At 38.1% G+C, this 21,565-nt stretch overlaps 1 protein-coding gene and 1 pseudogene across 1 annotated transcript; both read left to right on the forward strand.

Annotated features, from left to right (window-relative positions):
• Nucleotides 1-982: 982 nt before the first annotated feature.
• On the forward strand, nucleotides 983-5,332 carry LOC118823026 (annotated as a pseudogene).
• Nucleotides 5,333-9,341: 4,009 nt separating this feature from the next.
• LOC118822920 (serine/threonine-protein kinase pim-2-like) lies at nucleotides 9,342-16,202 on the forward strand. Its single transcript, XM_036592249.1, has 9 exons — nucleotides 9,342-9,383; nucleotides 12,067-12,115; nucleotides 13,881-13,961; nucleotides 14,472-14,566; nucleotides 14,670-14,723; nucleotides 14,827-15,205; nucleotides 15,330-15,506; nucleotides 15,777-15,884; nucleotides 16,057-16,202. The coding sequence occupies exons 1-9, from the start codon at nucleotides 9,342-9,344 to the stop codon at nucleotides 16,200-16,202; spliced, it is 1,131 nt and encodes a 376-aa protein (XP_036448142.1).
• Nucleotides 16,203-21,565: the final 5,363 nt, after the last annotated feature.

Here is a 21,565-nt window from a genome sequence, read left to right on the forward strand (position 1 = left end):
ACCTGGGGAACTCCAAAACGGCTTCTGTTGTTTTCACTTGTCATATTTCAAATATTTTATACCTTATTCATGCATTGTTTGTACACTGATCCATAAATAAAAAGACATCTACAATTGGTGCATTTTTGTGTCTGAACCTATTCGCGCCCACTTTCCCAGAGGAAAATCAAAAGTGTGTGGGAAAAAAACAAACTCAAGGGTTTTCTTTGAGAGAGAAAGACGGAGTGACACATACACAGACAGAAAACATCACAGAGATTCTTTCATTAATTAAACAGATCTATCATGGATAGATCTCAAGTATGGGACTACTTTCATTTTGACAGACAAAAAAATAAATAAATAGATAAAAAATAAATCAAAATAAGAGAGAGAGAGAGAGAGAGAGAGAGAGAGAGAGAGAGAGAGAGAGAAAGAGAGATGAGATATGACCAAAGGAACTAAACTGCCAGGTATTTATAGCTGTGATGTCCAGAGTTCACCAATCAACAGGAACAATCATAATAAAATAGCAGTGGAAAAAGATCACAAAAAACTAAAATGACAGTAAATGGCAGTGAATATGAGGAAAAGATATTTAAAATTTAAAATCAATATTTCCTCCATAGATTATATGTTTAATTTCAAAGACCTGGATGTTGTTTACTAAAATGAAGTAAACTGGCTGATTATTTTCAAGGAGCTCTCATCTGAGAGCTCCTTGTTTCAGGTTATTAATGAACTGCTGCCATCTAGTGTAGAAAGCACATAGTTAGAATAGAGCATCTGGCTGACTCCTGCCTTTTTCAAAGCTCCTCCTCCTCCACACCTCCTCTACCTGTTGGAGGAAGTGAATCTCGTACTGTCTCTCTGATCTTTTTTCATTCTGCATTCACTTCACTCAGAGACACCAATGAGGAGCTTTTAAACAGTGACTGTATGTGTTTGTTTCTTGATGTGTGATTCTGAAAGGAGCTAAAACTCACTCAGTGGGTTGAAGGGCTACGGTGGCTGATTCTCAACTGTGCTGCTCTGATCATTACAGACGTCCTAAAAGTGAAGGTGGAGTTTGGACTAAAGGAGCCATTACAGAGAAACGGCACAGCAGCAGTTGGAGGAAATGGCTGCTAGAAACCCTCTTTCAGAAGAAGACTTTTCGTGTCCTGTGTGCTGTGAAATCTTCAGGGATCCTGTTGTTCTGTTGTGTAGCCACAGTGTGTGTAAAACCTGTCTGCAGACGTTCTGGGAAAATAAGGAGTCTCGAGAATGTCCAGTTTGTAGGAGAAGATGCTCTAAAGAATTTCCTCCTCCTAATCTTGCACTGAAGAACGTGTGTGAGGCTCTTCTAGAGAGCAGGAGTCAGAGATCTTCAGCAGGGTCTGAGGGGCTCTGCATTCTGCACAATGAGAAACTCAAACTATTCTGTTTGGATGATCAGTAGTCTGTTTGTGTGGAGTGTCAGACTTCAATGACACATAACAACCATAAATTCTGTCCAGCAGATGAAGCTGTGACTGACTTTAAGGTATGAAACTTGTTCTAGTATTCTTGAGTTCCAGATGAAACTAATGTATAATGAAGGTGAAGTCAGTCAGTGGGTGTGGTTTCAGATCAAAGGGCAGAAATGACCAGTGATTCATAAACCTAAAATATATAGTCATAAAATGCTCAGTTGTTTAATTTACTAAGCTATAAAGGTTTTAGTTGCAATTTCACAAACCACATTTACATGTTATATTCAAATATTTTAAATGTTAGAGAATGAATAGCTGAACTGCTGTTTAATTGCAGAACAAACTCAAGTCTACTTTGGAGCCTCTACAGAAGAATCTGAGAGTCTTAGAGGAAGCTAAACAAGACTATGACCAAACAGCAGCTCACATTAAGGTGAAACATCATCTTGAATTGTGAAACATGTTGCTGAGGTCATGTTTCTGATGAGTGTCCACTTCTCCTGTAGGTGGTAAATACTTGTAGATCATCTGTTAGAGTTTGTGTTTCCTAATGGTCTCTCATTCCAGACGCAGGCCCAGCACACAGAGAGGCAGATAAAGGAGGAGTTTGAGAAGCTTCACCAGTTTCTAAGAGATGAAGAAGCAGCAAGGATAGCTGCACTGAAGGAGGAAGAGGAGCAGAAGAGTCAGTTGATGAGGAAGAAGATTGAGGAGATGAATGGAGAAATATCATCTCTTTCAGACACAATCAGAAACATAGAGAAGGAAATGGAAGCTGAGGACATTCTGTTCTTACAGGTAAAAATTACTTTAGTCTCTCTCTCTCTCTCTCTCTCTCTCTCTCACTTATGTTCTTTTTGTCTCTAACAAAGTTTTTTATCTTCAATACTGTGAGACTGTCAGTGTTTGCTGATGTTTGATAAGTGTGATCGAGAGTTTAGACATTATTTATTTTCCACAATTTCACATACATCTGAAAAGTCATCATTTTAAAAAACATTCTTTTTATTTCTCCTCTCAGAACTTCAAGTCTACAGAGAAACAGTAAGTAAATGTCAGACCACACATTTTATCTAATGTTAAAGTCATTATTACATTTAAATCTACAGTATATTGTATTTGTTGTAAATATGAGTGTATTATAATGAAATGAAGGTGAATAAGGATTGTGTGTTAATGTTGTAGTGATGAGAACAGCAGCAGAAATATTTATTTAACAGAAACAACAGAATTATTGACTCGAGACAATAAATGTCATAAAATATTGATATTAAGTCAAATATTATTACAGGCTATAAAGTTTCTACAGTGATATATTTCACACAATCTTCTATTTTCAGAGCTCAGCTCAAACCAAAGGATCCAGAGAAGACATCAGGAGCTCTGATCAATGTAGTGAAACACCTTTCCAACCTGAAGTTCAGAGTGTGGGAGAACATGCAGGAGATTCTCCAGTACAGTAAGTTCTGTTTCTCTTAGGGTTGATCTCTCACACACAGTCTGCTTCTGCACTAATGACACACTGTTTATAAACTATTAGTAACATGTTATCATGTTCTCTTTATTCAGGGTGTAAAAAAGACACTGAAACTGTACTTAAGCGAAAGTATGAATACTGTACTGTGCAGAAATCTCACTCAGATAAAATATACTTGAGTGAAAGAAAAGAAGAATCAATGTTTAAACACACTCAGATAAATCAAACTAAAATGTAAATGTTTCAAAATAATTATTGTTATTACATTTAAGTGTAAAATTTATTGGTCATGTCAAAACAGATCAGGTGAGGATATACAAACATCTTCAGCTCTAAATGTTTCTTATTGTAGATAACGATCACTACAGCTAGCATGCTTATGTTAATGCTAATGTTTGTTTTTTTTTGCTAAAATCTAAATGAACTTTTCTCTGCACAGCCCCTGTAGTCATGTCATTTTGTACTTTTTGTATTACTCATAAATGTGTAGATCACAATTATACAATGACAATAAAAACACAAAAAACAAACAAGCAATCACAGATCAACTGACATCATAAAGAAGACATAAATCCCAGGATTGCAGTTAAACAGCTAAAATTTTTAAATTAATTATAGTCATTCAGTAAATGTGCCAATCAGATGTGATTTAGCTCTGTCCTTTGATTAAGAGAGAAAATGATTTTATAGAAAGATAAGTAGATGTTAATAGATATCCAGCTCTTCAAGTGAATCACTACAGAAAATTGTTGCTCTCAGATTAGATCTGTCACTGGACTATATTGTACTATTCAATAGTGAAAATACAGCCTCATTACCAAAAAAGTTAGGACACTGTGCAAAATGTAAATAAAATAAAGTGCAATGATGTGCAAATCATTGAAACCCTATATTTGATTAAACATTGAAAATAGTACAAAAACAACGTATCAAGTGTTCAAACTGAGAACATTTTTAGTGTTTTTTTTAAATATATGCCCATTTTTAATGTCATGCCAGCAAAAAAATAAAAAATAAAAAATAAAAAATTGCGTCCATGATTTCCAAAAAGAATTCCGAAATTTAGATTCGTCAGATCACAGGAATCCATCTTAAATAGGCCCAGAGAAGGGGGCGGCGTTTCTGGATCCTGTTTACATCTGGTTTCTTCATTGCATGGTAGAGTTTTAACTTGCATTTGTGGATGCAGCGATGAACTGTGTTCAAAGACCCATCTTTACTTCTGAAAGACTCAGCTTCTCTGAAAACTTTTCATACCAAATCATGATAATGATCTGTTGCCAGTTAATCTAATTACTTATGCGATATTCCTCCAGGTGTTTTTTTTTTGTCTCACACAACTTTACCAGTATTTTGTTGCCCTGTCCCAACTTATATGTTGCTGGCTTCAAATTTAAAATGTATTTTTCAAAAAACAATAACATTTCTTAGTTTTTAACATTTGCTATGTTAATTTGTACTATTTTCAAGTAAATATAGGGTTTAAATGATTTGCACATCATTGCATTATGTTTTTATTTACATTTTGCACAGTGTCCCAACTTTTTGGGAAACAAGGTTGTATACTTGAGTGCTACACTGAACTGTACATCAGACTTTAGTCCAGTATTAAAGTTGATCTGTGTTCTGGAATCGACCTCTAAAGCTGTTTTACTCACAGTAAAGAAAATAGTCTGTAGAGGTAAAACATTTACAGAAATGAGAGAAAAACATGATGTTTCATTGTGTTCTCTCTCCTCAGCCCCTGTTACTCTGGACCCCAACACTGCACATCCACACCTCCACCTGTCTGATGATCTCACTGCTGTAGAAGACAGAAACCAGAGATCATCACTTCCTGATAATCCAGAGAGGTTTGATGTGTACACATGTGTTTTGGGTTCTGAGCCTTTTAACTCAGGGACACACTGCTGGGACGTCCAGGTCGGAGACAGTGATAACTGGAGACTGGGTGTGATAACAGAGTCTGTAATAAGAAAAGGAGACTCTTTCTGGAATTCAGTGTGGAGTCTGTGTTATTTTGATGAATACTGGATACTGTACCCAGATCAGCCAGGTCACTACCTCACACCTAAAGAGAAGCTGCAGAGGGTCAGAGTGCAGCTGGACTGGGACAAGGGGGAAGTGACCTTCACTGATCTTCTAACCAACACACACCTGCACACTATAACACACACTTTCACTGAGAGAGTTTTACCACTTTTCTTTAATGCATCTGATCATCCTCTGAGGATCTTACCAGTGAAGACGTCAGTAACAGTGGAACAGCACAGTTAAAGTTGATGCTGCTTAGAATGAATTTATACAGGTAGTGAGTGTCTGAATTATGATCATAAGAATATGTCACTACATGTATATCATACCATCCTGATATTGGGAAGCACCAGACTCACAGTAAGAGAGACTTTAAATCTTGTATATAATTGTGGCTGTTAGCTTACAAATGTGTAAATGTACTGCTTTTGTGATCTGTGCTGGGCTTTGGGGTAGTAGTGCAGTGTTTGTGCCTACCGTCATGTTGAAGTGTGTGGCTATTGAAGACCTGCCTGCTATCTCAGCTGTTCAGTAAGCACTGGCAGTGTTTTCTCCACTGCTGCTGTGTTCAATAAAGAGTGTTCGCTTAAAGCACTATGTTACTTGTGTTTTCTTTTTCGCCAAGATGTCATTTTGGTGCTCAGAAGTGGAATCTCGCCATTGAGGTTCAAGAGCTCAAGCGGTAGATCAAAGAACTCAGTGACTGTGTTGCAAAGACCTGCAGCAGAGCTGTCATTGTCAATTGTAACTGAGTGTGTTTTAGCTTATTTAAGTCATGGTTTAATTAATTCATTAAAGAATAATGTGATACCTTGAAAGTGCATTATGACACTAAACTGACTGATTTAAGAATCTGACCACCTTTCAGGTCATTTTAAGTGTGTGTTCTATCTGTTTAAACTACTTGTTAACTATTAACTTACTATCATAATAAACAAAGGTTTGAGATTTTCATTTGTCTTTTCACAGCGTTTCTTAGTTTCTTCCACATAATTCAGGATGCAGTGTCTCTGCTCTCAAATAAACAAACACATGCTCAAAAATCTATACATACTTTATAAATCTCCAAACACAGAGTGACCATTTATTACACTCACTATGTAGCTACACTCCATGGCCACCTACCATACAGCTGAACTTTGTAGGTTTACAGTTACAGACTGCAGTTCATCTGTTGCTGCACAGTTTATCAGCACTAGGGTTAGCCTGAACGATGGAGATGGTGATGCTGCTGCTGATGATATAAATATGATGATGTCTGATGATTAAATCTAGGAGTAACAGACTATAAAAACTGAGAGGTCTAGTCGACATTTTCTCTTCCTGTGATTGTGTGATGGTCTCTAACACCACAGCTTGACTCGTGAGCAGAAACAGGGCTAAGCGGCTGCACTGCTGCACTGCACTCATCTCTGTTAAATATAATCATTAGAAAGTGCAGTTTAGTGAAGATCGTGGTTGTAGTTTGTCTTCCTTTATTTTTCAACCAAACTGAAGCTGCACTGATGAATCTGCGGTCGTTCGCTGATTCTGATGGTCCGCTGTGAAGAGGAGCTACAGTTTCCTCTAGGGGTGGGAATCTCCAGGCACCTTACAATTCGATTTGATTACGATTCAGAGGGCTGCGATGCGATTATAAAACGATTATCGATGCATCTTTTTCTGCTATACAGGATTTCTATTTTCTCACTGTCTGAGGACTTGGTAGTTTTACAGCAAAGTATTTGTAATGATCCGTAATGAATTTACTTCCAGTATCTTTTATTAATAAATCAAATGGAAGTTATGTGGCAAGTTACCTTGACGGCTCTCATTCATTGCTGTTTGGAGCACATGAGGCACTGCTGCCACTCATCTGTGATAAAATGCGCTGTTAGGGTGACATTCTGGTGGAGATGGGAGGAAAGCGGCTATAACTAGTTAAAGTTTAAAGCAGAGCAAAGTAAGTCAGTGTTTTCGTACTGACACAGACTGGACATTAAATGTTGTGGCTGCCGAGGTGGTTTGATTTTTGTTGAAAGGACAAAATGGCTCTTCTTATCATTTGGGTTGTGACTCCTGACCTAACCTGGCTTTCAATGCAGCCGGTCAGATTTCTCACTCATCTAGTGGTGTTTTTGTTATGTGCCGCCGCAGACTGTCCGGGCGCTGCACTTCCACGCTTCCAAGTTCCACCTTTTGTGATCCGTCAACATTACGTCATAAATTAAATATTTAGAAAATCAATTTTTGACATTTGTGAATAGATTCAGAATCATTCACGTCCGCATCGCGATGCATCTAAGAATCGACTTTTTCCCGCACCCCTAGTTTCCTCATAACCACCCAAATCAGAATCAGACCTAATGAGCATCTCTGTCCATCATCACATCAGTCTAACACATCACCTGTCAGACAGTATCAGGGAGCTGTTAGCTACTTCTGCACAGGGCAAATAAAACAGCCTGTATCAGCTACATTTATTTTGTTTGTGCATGAATATAAAAAACAACAACGTGTGTTCAATTGAAAAGAAAACATGAGCAAGATTAAAAGAAAACGAGAGAACGAATTAAGGAATTGTGATCACAAGTTAAATAAAAACGTACCCACGAAGGAAAGAAAAGTGCACATGATTAAAAGAAAACAAAAAAGAATTCATGGGAGCGAATTAAGAAATTGTGACCACACTGTAAAAATCCAACTCGCTAGATGTTAGGCAAATTTAAAAAATACAGCTGGCCCAACTTTCTCATGATGATTTAACTGACTCAACAACCTGTACTGCGTTCCTGGCTCATAACACACTCTGCATCAACTGACAATTTCAAGTTGATGTGATGTTTTTACATGGGTTGTAATCCCTGGACGGGTCAGCAAACTGATTCAGTAGCGTTCAACTGATTATAAACATGGAGCTAACAGAGTGTATCAAACCCAGTGTACAAAACTACACATAGAAATAGTTTTGCTGCAAAAGTTAACACTTAACAAAAAACAGCCATTAGCGACTCTATATGGTTTATATTGTCCATTCTCTGTAGCTGGACTAAGTAGCAACAACATTATATTCCTGTAGCAGGCTGGCTGTTAGCTAGGTGACACTAGCTAACATGCTAACGGGCTAATAACCCAGCTAACATGAAGAGTCAGCCCGGGCTGTGCGGCAGTTTCGACTAAGAGTTTTGGCACACTGGAATCGGGACGGGTACGGGCGAGACTCAGCAACTGATGTTTAGGAGAAAAATACACGGGCAGGTTCTACCCGTACTGAGGCAGATTCCACCTGTATTGACACAGATTCTACCTGTATTGAAGCAGATTCTACCTGTACTGAGGCAGATTCCACCTGTATTGACGCAGATTCTACCCGTACTGAGGCAGATTCCACCTGTATTGACGCAGATTCTACCTGTACTGAGGCAGATTCCACCTGTATTGACGCAGATTCTACCCATACTGAGGCAGATTCCACCTGTATTGAGACAGATTCTACCTGTATTGAAGCAGATTCTACCATACCGAGGCAGATTCCACCTGTATTGAGGCAGATTCTACCCGTACTGAGGTCCGAGCCATTACCAACGCTCCACCGCGGGAAGCGCGCGCTTAGAGCAGCTTCTGGAAACTTAGGAAGGCTTCAAAACGCATCTGTTAAGTAAATGGTTGGTTAATTTGATGTACCAACAGTTTTTCAGACATTTAATCAAACCGAATACTGTAATTTATTAATGTTGAACTCTTCATATGTTAAAACGAACATGAGCATCGTTTGCTAACAGTCAGTCAGTTAGCTAGCTAGCTCGCCATTATCTGCTGTGGTAGCCTAGTGAGTCACCTCTTTTAGATGAGCGCTCTCACAAAATAATACGAGAAGAGTTATTTAATGAATTTGGAGCGGTGTCAAATTCATATCCCATGTCTAATGAACTGGTGTGTACACTTGTTAGAGTTGTTAGCTACCGAGCTAATGTGCTTGTGCAAGCTTAGCTAACGTTAGCAGGCTAAGTTAATAGCTCTGCTGTAATACCGGCTCAGTTCCGGATAACTTATCCTAACGCACAACGAATAAAGGCTCAAATCTGAGCAGGAGCGGTCGAGTGTCTGGCGTTGGAGTGACAGAAAAGGAGAAACTAACCAGGTTCTGTGATGTGTGGGGTTGTTAGTTTGCTGGCTAGCAGGCTAACGGCTTCACAGACCACAGACCAGCTTCACTCTCATGAGTTTAGAAGATAAAAACAGAAATCTGAGGGAGTGACTGGAGCTGCAGTTACAGTTAAAACAGTAAGTTATTATTTTATCTGAGCCATGATTTGGTAACTAGATGCAAAATGACTCAAAATCCTTTATCAGACTAATGTTTCTCTTCTATTCATGTTGCTGCTTTAAGGCTTAACCAAATTGGTACTGTTCTTATCATGACCTCCACATCTCCTCCATCTACCACCAGCATCTCTCAGGTATGGAGGCAGCTTTATCTTTCTTTCTCTAACATGTTGCTGGTTTGTTTTTCTTAGTTGTTTCTACCAGTGTGATCATAATCACCCAAAATAAATATTGTTGCTGTTGGGACAAAACCTCGTTTTTAATTTTTTTTACATAATTTGAAAAAGCCAGTTGCCCTTTTTGACATTTTGAGTGATGAGTGAACCAATAGAAACTGTCCAGAATTACTTGGAAAAAATATTTATCCTTTCTCTTCCATTAAAAGTTAATGTTTTTTTCTTCTCCTGAAAAGTTACCTTTTTGGAGATATGAGGTTTTTCACAGATGTCAGTATTTTAAATTCTAACAAAACATCACCACTTTGTTTCTCTCTCTCATGATTGATTATTGACTGACTGTAATAACCGGTAGGAAAGAACAGTTTTATAACTGTTTAAAATGTTTTCTCTCTTTAAACTGTATATTTAAACATGAAAACCCAGGAAAGTTCACCGTTTTGAATGGTAGATAGGCCGTTCACATGAATTGTGTGGATATTCCATGAGTTGTTTTGAAGGGGGAACTCAATAGTTCTCCTATCTGTAGCACAGATCATATTTCTGTTTCTTACCATTTAAATAAACATATTGCATCATTCATGCGCTGTAAAAATTGGTTCATCAGTTCAACCTAAAAAAGTTACATCGATTGAAAGAATTGTTCATTTCAATTATTTATTTACCCTGAATAAAATGAGTTAATTTACTTGTTACCACATGAAGTATTTTTTTTTAGGTTTAACTGACGAGTCGTTTTTCACAGCGTGAATCTGAAGCTCAAATTGTGGAATGAAAACACTCAGATTTAAGGTGATTTAATGTAAAATTAAAAAAATAACTGTGGCCTCCTGCTTTGTTCAGAGCTGGTAACTAATATTCTTCAGTACAATGTGGACCAGAGTCTGTCCACTTTTAAGGATTGAGACGAAGTTGTAAGATGGTGGGCTTCTTTCATTGAAACTAGAAAATACTCTAAGTTGTGCCTGTGAAGATTGTGCCCATGCTTTGTTTCTAGGTAATACAACTTTTTTGTTTGACTGAACCACTTGTTTTTTTCTCTTTCCTGTAGTTTAAAGTGCACCAGAATTTTTCATTTCATGTCATTTTAAAATCACTAAAATTCTGACTGGTGAGGATGACTTTGTGTTTTCTTCTTCACTCCTCACGAGTTTTCATTACTAATATACAGGGAGATTCACTCGAAAGAGGCCCCGAATATTCTGCTGTAACTCCCGTTAGGATGAAGCAATCCGAACCAAAAAATACGCTACATACCTTGACGTATATGTAATTGATTGCATTACATAAAATGCTGGAAGTGATTTCTGCCAGACACATTTCGACACGGTGCTCCATGTTCCTGAACGTATCAGCAAGCATTAGAAAGGTTAAATGTCGCGACAGCTGGCCGGTGCCTACCTCATCGCTCCGACGCAGGGGCAGCCCGGCTTGTTCCAAGCTCCATATACTGAGGAGCACATTGCACGTTGTTTCGTTCAGATTGATTCGTCCTAGCAAGAGTTATTACAGAATATTCAGGGCCTCTTTCAAGTGAATCTCCCTGTATTTGCTGCAGTGATGGATCCCCAACTTATACAACCAAAGTTTGAAACATGAATTTTACTAAAGTCCTGTTTCAGTGTCTCTTTTTCTTCTACTTCTATGCCCCTTCTAGGGTGATGTATTGTACACAGCAGCGCTGCTGGAGTTTTTAAACACTGTGTCCACTCACTGTCCACTCTATTAGACACTCCTTCCTTGTTGGACCACCTTGTAGATGTAAAGTCAGAGACGATAGCTCATCTGTTGCTGCACAGTTTATGTTGGTCATCCTCTAGTCCTTCATCATAGGACGCTGCCCACAGGAAACTTTTGGCCTTTTTTGGCATTCTTACTGCAGCAGTGATGCTGATACACTAGTACTAGGACCACAAATACTACCATGCCAGTTTCACTGCAGTGCTGAGAACGAAATAGTAATACCTGCTCTGTGGTGGTCCTGGTTGGGGTCCTGATCTTTGATGAACAAAGTAAAAGGGTTAACAAATTATGCAGAGAAACAGATCAACTACAATCTGCCACTGCAGAACTACAAAGTGCACCTATATATTAATAGACCTGATTTAATAGACAGTGAGCATAAATATAAGGTAGCTGTTCGTAATGAAGTGTCCAGTGAGTGTAGACATATAATGTAGTACAGTGCTGTGCTGCACTCACCAGCTTAGTTTATGATATTTGGTAAACACCATTGAAGCTGTTTCTTTACTTGTGTAATTGTTATTCCATTAATTTTGTCTGAATTGTAAGTTCTGTATATGTTGTTTAGACAGTTAAAGCAAAGGCTTCGATTTACAAGACATGATACAGTACATAGTAGCTTCATGTATAGCCTTATTTCCTTAGAACTGTGGCAGATCACCTGTGTTCACCTGTGTTCACCTGTGTTGTACATCCTCTTCTATTTCTTTACACATTCATTCACAGTTTTACTGTAGAACTGGACACTCACTGTGTTCTTTAGATTTAATGACACAACTTATATTCCTTAGTCTTGATTTCCAATGAATATTGTTAGTGAATTTCAGACTTTGAATTTCAGGCTTTGTTTAGTGAGTGAGAATGTAATGGTTACTTAAACTACATTTCTTTGTTTAAGAAAGAAAGAAAACTCAGTACAACTCAAACAACTTTGCTCAAGACTAGTTGTTTTCTTAGTACAACAAATGTTCTGATGTTAGCTCAACTAAATATTACAGTGCAGATGATCTGGTTGTTTGGATCCAAATCTCCAGCAAACTTGCCCAACATGAAATCACTCTTTCTCATTTTTGCACAGTTTGGTTAAACGAATAGAAGCTGATAAATAAAAAGTCAAATTCAGCATCGTCTGTTTGTGTAAAGCTCAATATTAATAAACTCCAACACATGAAATTCTTTCTACTGTTTAATTAAAGTGTTTTGAAACATCTTGTGTAAAAATTATGAGACCTGCTCTGCATCTAACATTAATCTGACTAGCTCCAGTGTTAGCTTTAGCATTAGCTAATCTGATGGAGTGGCTTCTGTCGCTAAAACCTGCAGCTTTAATGTCAAGTGTCTAAACGATTTCCCTGCTTTGATTAATGTAAACATGGTTTGCAGAATTTTTTTCTGTTTGTTATATTTAGTCAGTAATTTGTATGTCTGCACTGAATATCATGTTAAGCCGATTTATTTCTAAAAAACTCGTTAATTTTCTTGTCACCACATGAAGTACTTTTTTAGGTTGAACTGAGTCATTTTTACAGTGTAAATGTGTCTCATGAGAATTCAACATTGAAGAAAAACGTCAACAAGATCTCAGAAAAAGGCATCAAGTCTATCTGTAATATAAATTAAAGATAAAGATTAAAAATGATGTCAATCATACTGATTAAACAGAGCTCAAAATTCTAATCAATGGTCGCAGTCACTCATTTTATGTGCTCAAAACTAGTAGACTCTAGTAGTTTTAGTTAAACAGTGCTTGGCTGACTGATATGATCATTAATTATAAAGCATTATTCTGAGTTAAACACTTCATTATTTTACTTGAAACAACGCTCACAAACTACATTACACAACTATGTAATAACTACCTAAAAATACATTATAAGTTGTAACTAAAATGTAATTTAATTAATCAAGTCAATAATATGAGCTGTCAATGTTGAACAGCTCTGTTCTGTTGAACAATATGATTTCCTTACATAACATTTTAAGAGATGTTATCAGTGTATTTATTATCAGTGTAGCTCAGAATGTCATATTCTGTTTGTGTAGGAAAAGCACAGAATACACAATGTAGCGTTAATGTACAGATGTGTTTTCTCTGTGGACGATGTGTTCATTTATTTTCACTTAGAAAATTAAGAAAGCATGGACTCTGACCAGGGGTGCCAAAACTTTTGCATACACCTGTGTGTGTATGTGTGTGTGTGTGTGTGTGTGTGTGTGTGTGTGTATAAACACGGCACCATGGCAACATGCATCCACATAGAACATCTTAATTATGATGTCACAATGGATGAGTGATGTTAAAAACCTTCTACACTCAGAATTTGGTCATTTCTGATCAGTTCGATGAGAAATAAACAGAGTAGCTCACGTCTGATTTCATACAGCAGAAGAGGATGGAGAAGCGCACTGCAGGGAGAGGTTCCATACTTTCTTGTTTGTTTATTGAATTGTTTATTTGGAATAGATATTTGTTAGTTTGTCAGTTTCTCTTTATCACCAGAACAATATGAGCACATTTAAATATTATTCCATGCTAACAGTATAAATTATAATGCAATTTATCAGCCTAGAATTATCATTACTACAGATATATTCAGCTCATGTTCTATGAAAGAACATTAAATACTCAAATAATCATCCTGTACTCAGATAAAACAAAGAGGAAGAGAAAAGAGGAGGAATGTGGCCAGAGCGAGGTTCCCCACATGGAAGCTCCGGCAAGGAAGAGGATGAAGCGGGCAGTGAACCAGCCCAGGAGAACAACTCGGGGACAGGAAAAAGCCACTGAGCCAGGTCAGTCCACTTGCCCCATACTGTAAAACTAAATGCTATCATTCAGGAAATGTGATTGGATAAAAAGAGGTGACATGCAGTCAGAATTGGAAAAGGAGTAGAAAAGGTAGGTAAAGTGACCAGAACATTAAATATTCAAATGCTCATCCTGTACTCAGATGCTCCACGAGGAAAGAGGAAGAGGAAAGAGGAGGGATGCAGCCAGAGTGTGGCAGAGGGAACACACTGCAATCCCAACAATCCAGCAAAGAAGAGGAAGGGGGCAGAGAACCAGCCCAAAAGAATGTCTCAGGGACAGAGGACAGCCACCGAGCCAGGCCCGTCCACTGGTCAGACAACTGCACACTGTAAATATTTAATTTCACTTTATTGTAAGAGCTGGAATTATCTAAATGAAGTTCACAGAAAGTAGATTCCACTAAATCCTTCATAGCCAGTAATGTTGATTGGTAAACCTCTGTAAAATTCTCTAAAAATTTCGTTCGTTTGTAACATTATTTTTTTCCATAGACACCTTCGCCTCCCATTATGTGATTGGAGAACAACTGGGCCAAGGAAGCTATGGGTCTGTCTTCAAGGGAAGTCGCATTTCTGATGGCCTACAGGTTCGGCTCACTCCTCTTTCATTCATTTCATTTTAACAGTCATTATTTCTCCTCCTCTCTTTTCACTGCTGGAAATCTCAATATCTTTTGTCTTTGTTTGTAGGTGGCCATCAAATTTGTATCAAAACAGCCAGCTGATAGCCGATATCTCCGAAGCGTAAGTGCACCTACTTATAGTAACACATGATGGTCCCAAACAGCCCCCATGAGTTTCTCCCCATGTTCTTCATCTCACTATCATACTATCTGCTTTCCTGCAGCCTGTTGAATCCAGAGCCGTGCCTGTGGAAGTGGCTCTGATGCAGATGATGAACGAGCCACCTGTCTGCAACAACATCATCAAGCTCATCGAGTGGTTTGATGAGCCAGACCAATACGTCCTGGTCCTGGAGCGCCCTGACCCTTGTGTGGACGTAAAGAGCTTCCTTGACAACTTAGGAGGCTATGCTGATGAAGAGACGGCCCGAAATATAATGCTCCTGGCTGTGGAGGCAGCAAACCAGTGCAGCTTGCGAGGTGTCCTGCATCGGGACATTAAACTGGAGAACCTGCTGATTAACACAGACACCTCAGAGGTCAAGCTGATCGACTTTGGGTGTGGAGATAAGATCAGGAGAACGGGGTACTCTGAATATGAAGGTAAATTTAACTGCTAATAGCTCATCTAAAAACATCATCCTGAAAAGAGATGCGTAGCTGCTTAGTTGTTAAATGGATTATTGTGCTCACCTGTGTTTGTTTCTTTCCCTTCTTATGTTCTCAGGCACGTTACAATACTGCCCTCCTGAATTTTTTATGGAGGACAAGTATCACGCCGATCCTGCAACAGTTTGGTCGCTTGGTGTCCTGCTGTTCAGGATGGTATGTGGACGCTTTCCCTTTGCTGATGAACTAGACATTGTTCTAGGGGGTCTGGACTTCGGAGATGACCTATCACAAGGTAAGATAAATGGGAGTGTCCAGGTAAATGAGGCATATTTAGTAACTAAGTACAGAGGAAGAGAAATTGAAAACATAATCTGTAGTTAAAAGGGAATATTCAAGGTAAAAGAGGAAGAGTTTGTGGTGTGGCAAGGATGGATGTCCATAAATGTATAAGTTTAAAATAGTATAATTTACATGTTGTAGTTACATCCTACCCCTTCACTGGTAGTCCTTCTGAAATGTAGTGGTTAAGCATCTCTCCCATCCATCTCTTCACTCTGCACAGAATGCTATGATCTGATTGAATGGTGCCTGCAGTACAAACCATCCAGGAGGCCTAGTTTGCAGCAGATCAGGGAGCATGAGTGGTTCCACCGTCCAAGCCTAGGATCAGGTTAGCCAGGTAGGCTAGGAGAAGAAGCAGCAAGCCTAAAATATGTAGTGACAAATGAGGAGAGAGTGTAGTGGAGATGATGGTTTAAGATTTAAAAATTCAACATTTGTCTCTAGAAAGCCTCAGAGGTTCCTCTAGTGCTGATGATTGCAAATCTTGGTTTATGTTTCAGGTTATGAAGGTCAGTTAAGAGGAAATCACAAAAGACAACAGCAACAAAAGAAGACTTCTTCATGTGACCACAGACAACCGGATAAAGAACAGCGACAAATGATTAAGGACAACAGCAAAGCAAAAAGCAACGGAAGGAAAAAGTGAACAGGAGTGAAAAAAGGACAATGACAGTGAAAAATGTATGACGGTGAAAAAAGGATAACAGCAGTGACAAAAAGGACAATGACAGTGAACAAAGGACAGGAACAGAGAAAAATATGGCAGCATATTCCGTACTTATTTGAATTCAAAATTCAAATGCAGATTTGAAAATGCTAATTCACTTGTGTATTTACTAGGGGTCGACCGATATGATTCAGGGCTGATACCGACACAGATTATCAGATTATCAAGGACACCAATAACTGATATTTGGAGCTGATATTTATCAGATACCGATTAAAAACTGGAGAAAACCTCCACTAACCCAACACACAGAACTGTAATAGTATTACAGTAAAAATAAAAAATACAGTAAGAATTTGAGAAACCATGCAGTAAACAGTATCACTAGTTTGTAAAAAGTAACAAAAATGAGGAAATATGAATGTTAATATGTGTATTTCTTTTTGTTGCTCAAGCAAAAACGTATTTAATGTGGTAACAAGCAGTATTTGGATGTGTTGAGTGTATCAGATATTTTCTGTGCTGCATGATTTGATGGAAACTGCCTGTAGAGTCTCAGCAGAGCAGCGGGATTTTTGGAAGTAGCGAGCGGCAGCTGCCTGTACTTTCACTAATGAGCAAAAAGAGAAATGAAAATGACCAGAAATTATATAGAACTTATTTATCAAATGTAAAACAATCTGTTATGACTTTACAAATAGTTTAGTGCTTTCTGGAGGCTTGTCTGCATAGTTATCCCTCTGAAGCTCTGCTGCAGGCACACACATTCTGAACGTGCGAGTCACATTTGTCTGGCTAGTGTGAGTGAAATTATATAACCGAGTACATTGATCTTTTTACCAACTGTGTTAATCAACTGTGACGTTTTCACCTTTTCCTCTCAGTGTGAGAGTGAAACAGGCTCTTCTTCAGTCAGGCCAATAATCAGTCGACCCTTAGTATTTACAGTTTTATTTCCAGTGTGAGTGTGAATAATTCAAATGCATTTTTTTGCATTAGCATTTCTGTGTATAATGGCTGGAAAAGTTAATGTGGAAAAGCAAAGTGCTTTTTCATTTCATTTTCAGTGTCTTGTTTGTCTGACTGACACATTTTGTGCTTTCACTTAATTTTATATATGGTGCTACCTATAAATATGCGTTATGGTAGATGAGGCTGCATTCAGCGTCTTAATCCAATTTTCCTGTTCCACCTTAAATTTTATTCTAGAAAGAGGATGAACATTTTATACCACATTTTTCAGTTCATTGCAGTAGGAATGTAACTGCTGCACCATTTAAGGTGGAACAGGGAAATTTGAATAAGAAGTTCCCTTCAGCTTCGTCTGTGGTAGGACATTTAGACAAAGCAGCACAATTCAGAACACCTCCATGTCTCCATGTCACTAATATTAGTACTTTCTCCAGTCATTAAACACAAAAATGCAAATACATATCTTGCATTTGGATTTGAATTATGTCTTTAATAGTGTGCACTCACACTGGAAATGAAACTTTACAGAATTAGCATTTTCAAATTTGCATTTGAATTTGACAAAAGTCTGGAATATGACGCCATAGAAAACATGACAAGAGCAGTGAAAAAGGACAACGGCAATGAAAAAAGGACAAAAGTGAACGAAAAGACAGCGCCCATGAAAAAAAACAAAAAAAAACAATGACAGTTAATGACAATGAGAAAAGCTGAATAAATAAAGCAACAGCTGCATTTTAAAATGTTTGATGAAGGTCATTATAGGATGAATGATCAGACACTCCACACAAACCCAAGAGGAGATGCAGCACCTTTACACTGCTGACAGTTGAGTTGATGTCTGTAAACAAGAGTGAACTCCAAACTCAACCTTTCATTAGAAACAGCTGGGAGATAAGAGAGAACGTCCTCCAAGACCCACACTACATTCTTCTGACCAGAACAGACAAACCATCAGAATTACTGACCACAGTTTAGACACAGAAACATAAGCAGCACTTCAGCACTGCAGCTCTGGACATTATGTGTTAAATGCAGCACTTTGCTAATGGTTAGTTGTCCCTGTGATGTTGACCAAAACAGTGTAATATCAAAAGAATCATGGATTTATTCATAAATGTGTAAGTAAATCAAGCAGGTGTTACATGTTAAAATGAACTGAAACAAGTAACATGAGTGACATCACAAGTCATCTTCCTCACATAACCAATCAGAGAAGAGGCTGCTCTGTTTATGAAGAACCCTAATTACAATTAGATTACACTGACAATTAGATTACATTCACTATTTTATGAAACACTGAGACAGTTATGAAAACACACTTCCAGATATTTTAGAAGAAACTTCTTTGATTAAATTTGATGTCAAGAAATAAAAACACTGGCTGATTCGTACTTTTGGCCTGTGGTGTATTAAAGGGCCCATATGCTACAATTTTCTTGTTTTTTTTCTTGAGCTCAACTGATGACGTTCCTGTCGTAAATCATTTCTGCATGACCGATTTATCCCTTAGAATTAAACTGTGTTATTATGAGACTTGCTTGTAGGGTCTGTTAATTGATTCTCATGAATAAAAGAAAATGTGCATAGAAACTGCAAAACGTTCACTCAAATTAATTTTTACTTTTATTTCCATCCCCTCCAGGGGTCCTTATAAGACTTTCATTCAATCAACATTAAATTATTTTTTTTTTTCCCATAGTTGTTTTTAAGAAGCCCTGCAATGGACTGGCGACCTGTCCAGGGTGTATCCTGCCTTCTGCCCAATGACCACTGGGATAGGCTCCAGCTCCCCCCCCCCTGCGACCCAGAAGGATATGTGGTTTAGAAAATGTGTGAAGAAGATTATCTGTTTATGTTTACGTAGATTGTCTGTGGTGTCAGACTAAGTAGATTATTTGTGTATTTATGTTTTAACTATTCACTCATAAACCACAGCCATTCTTCTCAATAACATTCCACACATAGTCTGATCACACCACAAAAACCAACACAGACAGATGTACTAAAAAAACACCACAGATAATTTCCTTAAACACACAACACAAATACTATAGATAATCTGTTTAATCACACACCACAGATAATCTACTCTTTCACACACCATAGATAATCTACTCTTTCACACACCACAGATAAGATAGTTTTCACAAACCACAAACAATTTACTTTTTTTACACACTACAGAATCTGGTCAGGCAGACACCACAGATAATCTACTCAGTCACATGTCAAAGATGATCTGTTCAGTCACACACCACAGACAATCTACTCTTTCACACACCACAGATAAATAATAAACAATAATGGGCCCTTTTCACAGAGAGTGCGATTACTTCCAGTTTACGCGTTAGCAGGGTGAAACTAACTTCCGCTCCATACAACCACTGCAGGAGCGATAACAAAATGTTATTGTAGTGAACCATAATGCTCAAACACTGAGCCACAACAGCTAGTTATATTTTAGTTCTCATGCACGGTCACGACAAACAGTGAGAACAGAAAGTGGATGGAAGCACTGATTTAACTGTAAACAGCTAAACTGTGTGTATCTCTATGTGTGGTGTAGCCCTGTTTACTGCTGCTGCTTCTGCCTCACATCAAGCAGTCTCTCTGTCTTTGAATAACCTGCCAGTGATTTCTGTAATATTTCTGTAATGTTTTCAAAAGAAAGAAGAACTTTTATATATAGTATGAATTTGTTAGACATTGTTTAGCTGTAGCTAGCCTAGCTACGCTAGAGGCCATTTTTAAATGTAGCTGTGTTCCCAAACAAGGAAGCTAGCTTTCATTAGCTGCTGGCACCAGCCGGCTAACGTGGAGCAGGTTCTGTGACACATTTACAGCAGGCCAGCGATTTCTCTAATATTATAAACGCAAACCAAAACTTTTGTATGTAAAGTCTATTTCATAGACCTCGTTTAAACTCTCTTTTAGCTTATGGTAGCTAGCAGGCTACAGTCGCTAATTAGCTAGCCTACCATTAAAAGTTCAAGGAACACTAGCTAACTTCATATCAGTAGCAAACTTTAAAGCTAGCTGGCTGGCTATGTTAGCGACCTGCCAAGCAGCATCTTTATTTTAGTTTCATGGCAATTTTTGAAGAAGTACTTCGGAAAACATCCGCCTTTCACTGCTCAATCAAAAACGCGACTCCTAGCTAACGTGTATCTTAGCATCGCGGTTATGCGGTGACATTTGGATTTCCATTTCCTGACATAAGCTAGCTAGGTTAGCTAGTATGTGATCTGGGAAGAGCCACGTAAGGTCTCTGACATAATGTGCCAGCTAACGTTAGCTGTCCGTACCAAGCTGATCCTGTAAGGATTATTTCGTTGACGGTTTATTGCTTGCATTAGCTTTTTAAAGATGAGTGCAAAATGAACTGGTGATGCTGCTTTATGTTAGCCGGGTAATCTAGCGTTAGTTTGGGATAATAGCTAACGTTACTGTTAGCAGTAGCTTCTAGCCAGCATAGCTAGCTTAATATAAACAGACTACATCACATTTGTGCCACATATATAAGTTCTTCTTTCTTTTGAAGACAGAAATATTAGCGAAATCACTGGCATGTTGTAGAAAGACACAGACGCTGCTTGCTGTGAAGCAGCTGCAGCAAAAACAAGGCTGTCCCACACATACAGCATTTTAGCTCTGTTTACAGTTAAGTCAGAGCTTCCATCCACTTCTTATTCTCACTGTTTGTCATGACAGTGCAGGAAAACTAAAATATAGCTGTTGTACCTCAGTATTGGAGCATTTTAGTTCACTACTATAACATTTTGTCATCGCTTCTGCAGTAGTTATATGGAACGGAAGCGAGTTTACCCTGCTAACACTTAAGCCGGGAGTAATCGCGACTCTTTGTGAAAAGGGTCCATACTAAAATCTTTATTTATCAGCCTCAGAATGACTGTGAATATGAGAGTTTATTCAGAAACTAACATGTGGATTATTAGAAATAAATGATAAACTTTAGGGAAACAAAAAGGTCCGGTGAATCCCCGAGACTGGGTTTGTAGTAGTTTGATTCTGATATTGAATTCTGAAATTTATAAAATGATTCAGTGTTAAAGGCAACATGAGACATATCATACATGTATCTCTGCAACAAACATCACACATTTCTAGAGTATTTAAGACACAAAGTTTGTTTAACATGATTTTTTTTATTTCATGTCCTGCTTGTAGTTTGATTTTATGAACAGTCTTACAGAATGATTTTCATTTTAACATATGAGGAAAATATCTGAATAACTATAAATAAAATGTTTCTCTGTGTCAGGGCATTTGAGAGGAGTGTAGAGGTAGAGAGAGAGGAAATGAGGAGAGAGATTTAGGAATGGCTTTATTGGAGAAAATGGTTTTGA

This window comes from Colossoma macropomum, unplaced genomic scaffold (genome assembly GCF_904425465.1).
Source record: "Colossoma macropomum unplaced genomic scaffold, Colossoma_macropomum, whole genome shotgun sequence".
Lineage (NCBI taxonomy): Eukaryota > Metazoa > Chordata > Actinopteri > Characiformes > Serrasalmidae > Colossoma > Colossoma macropomum.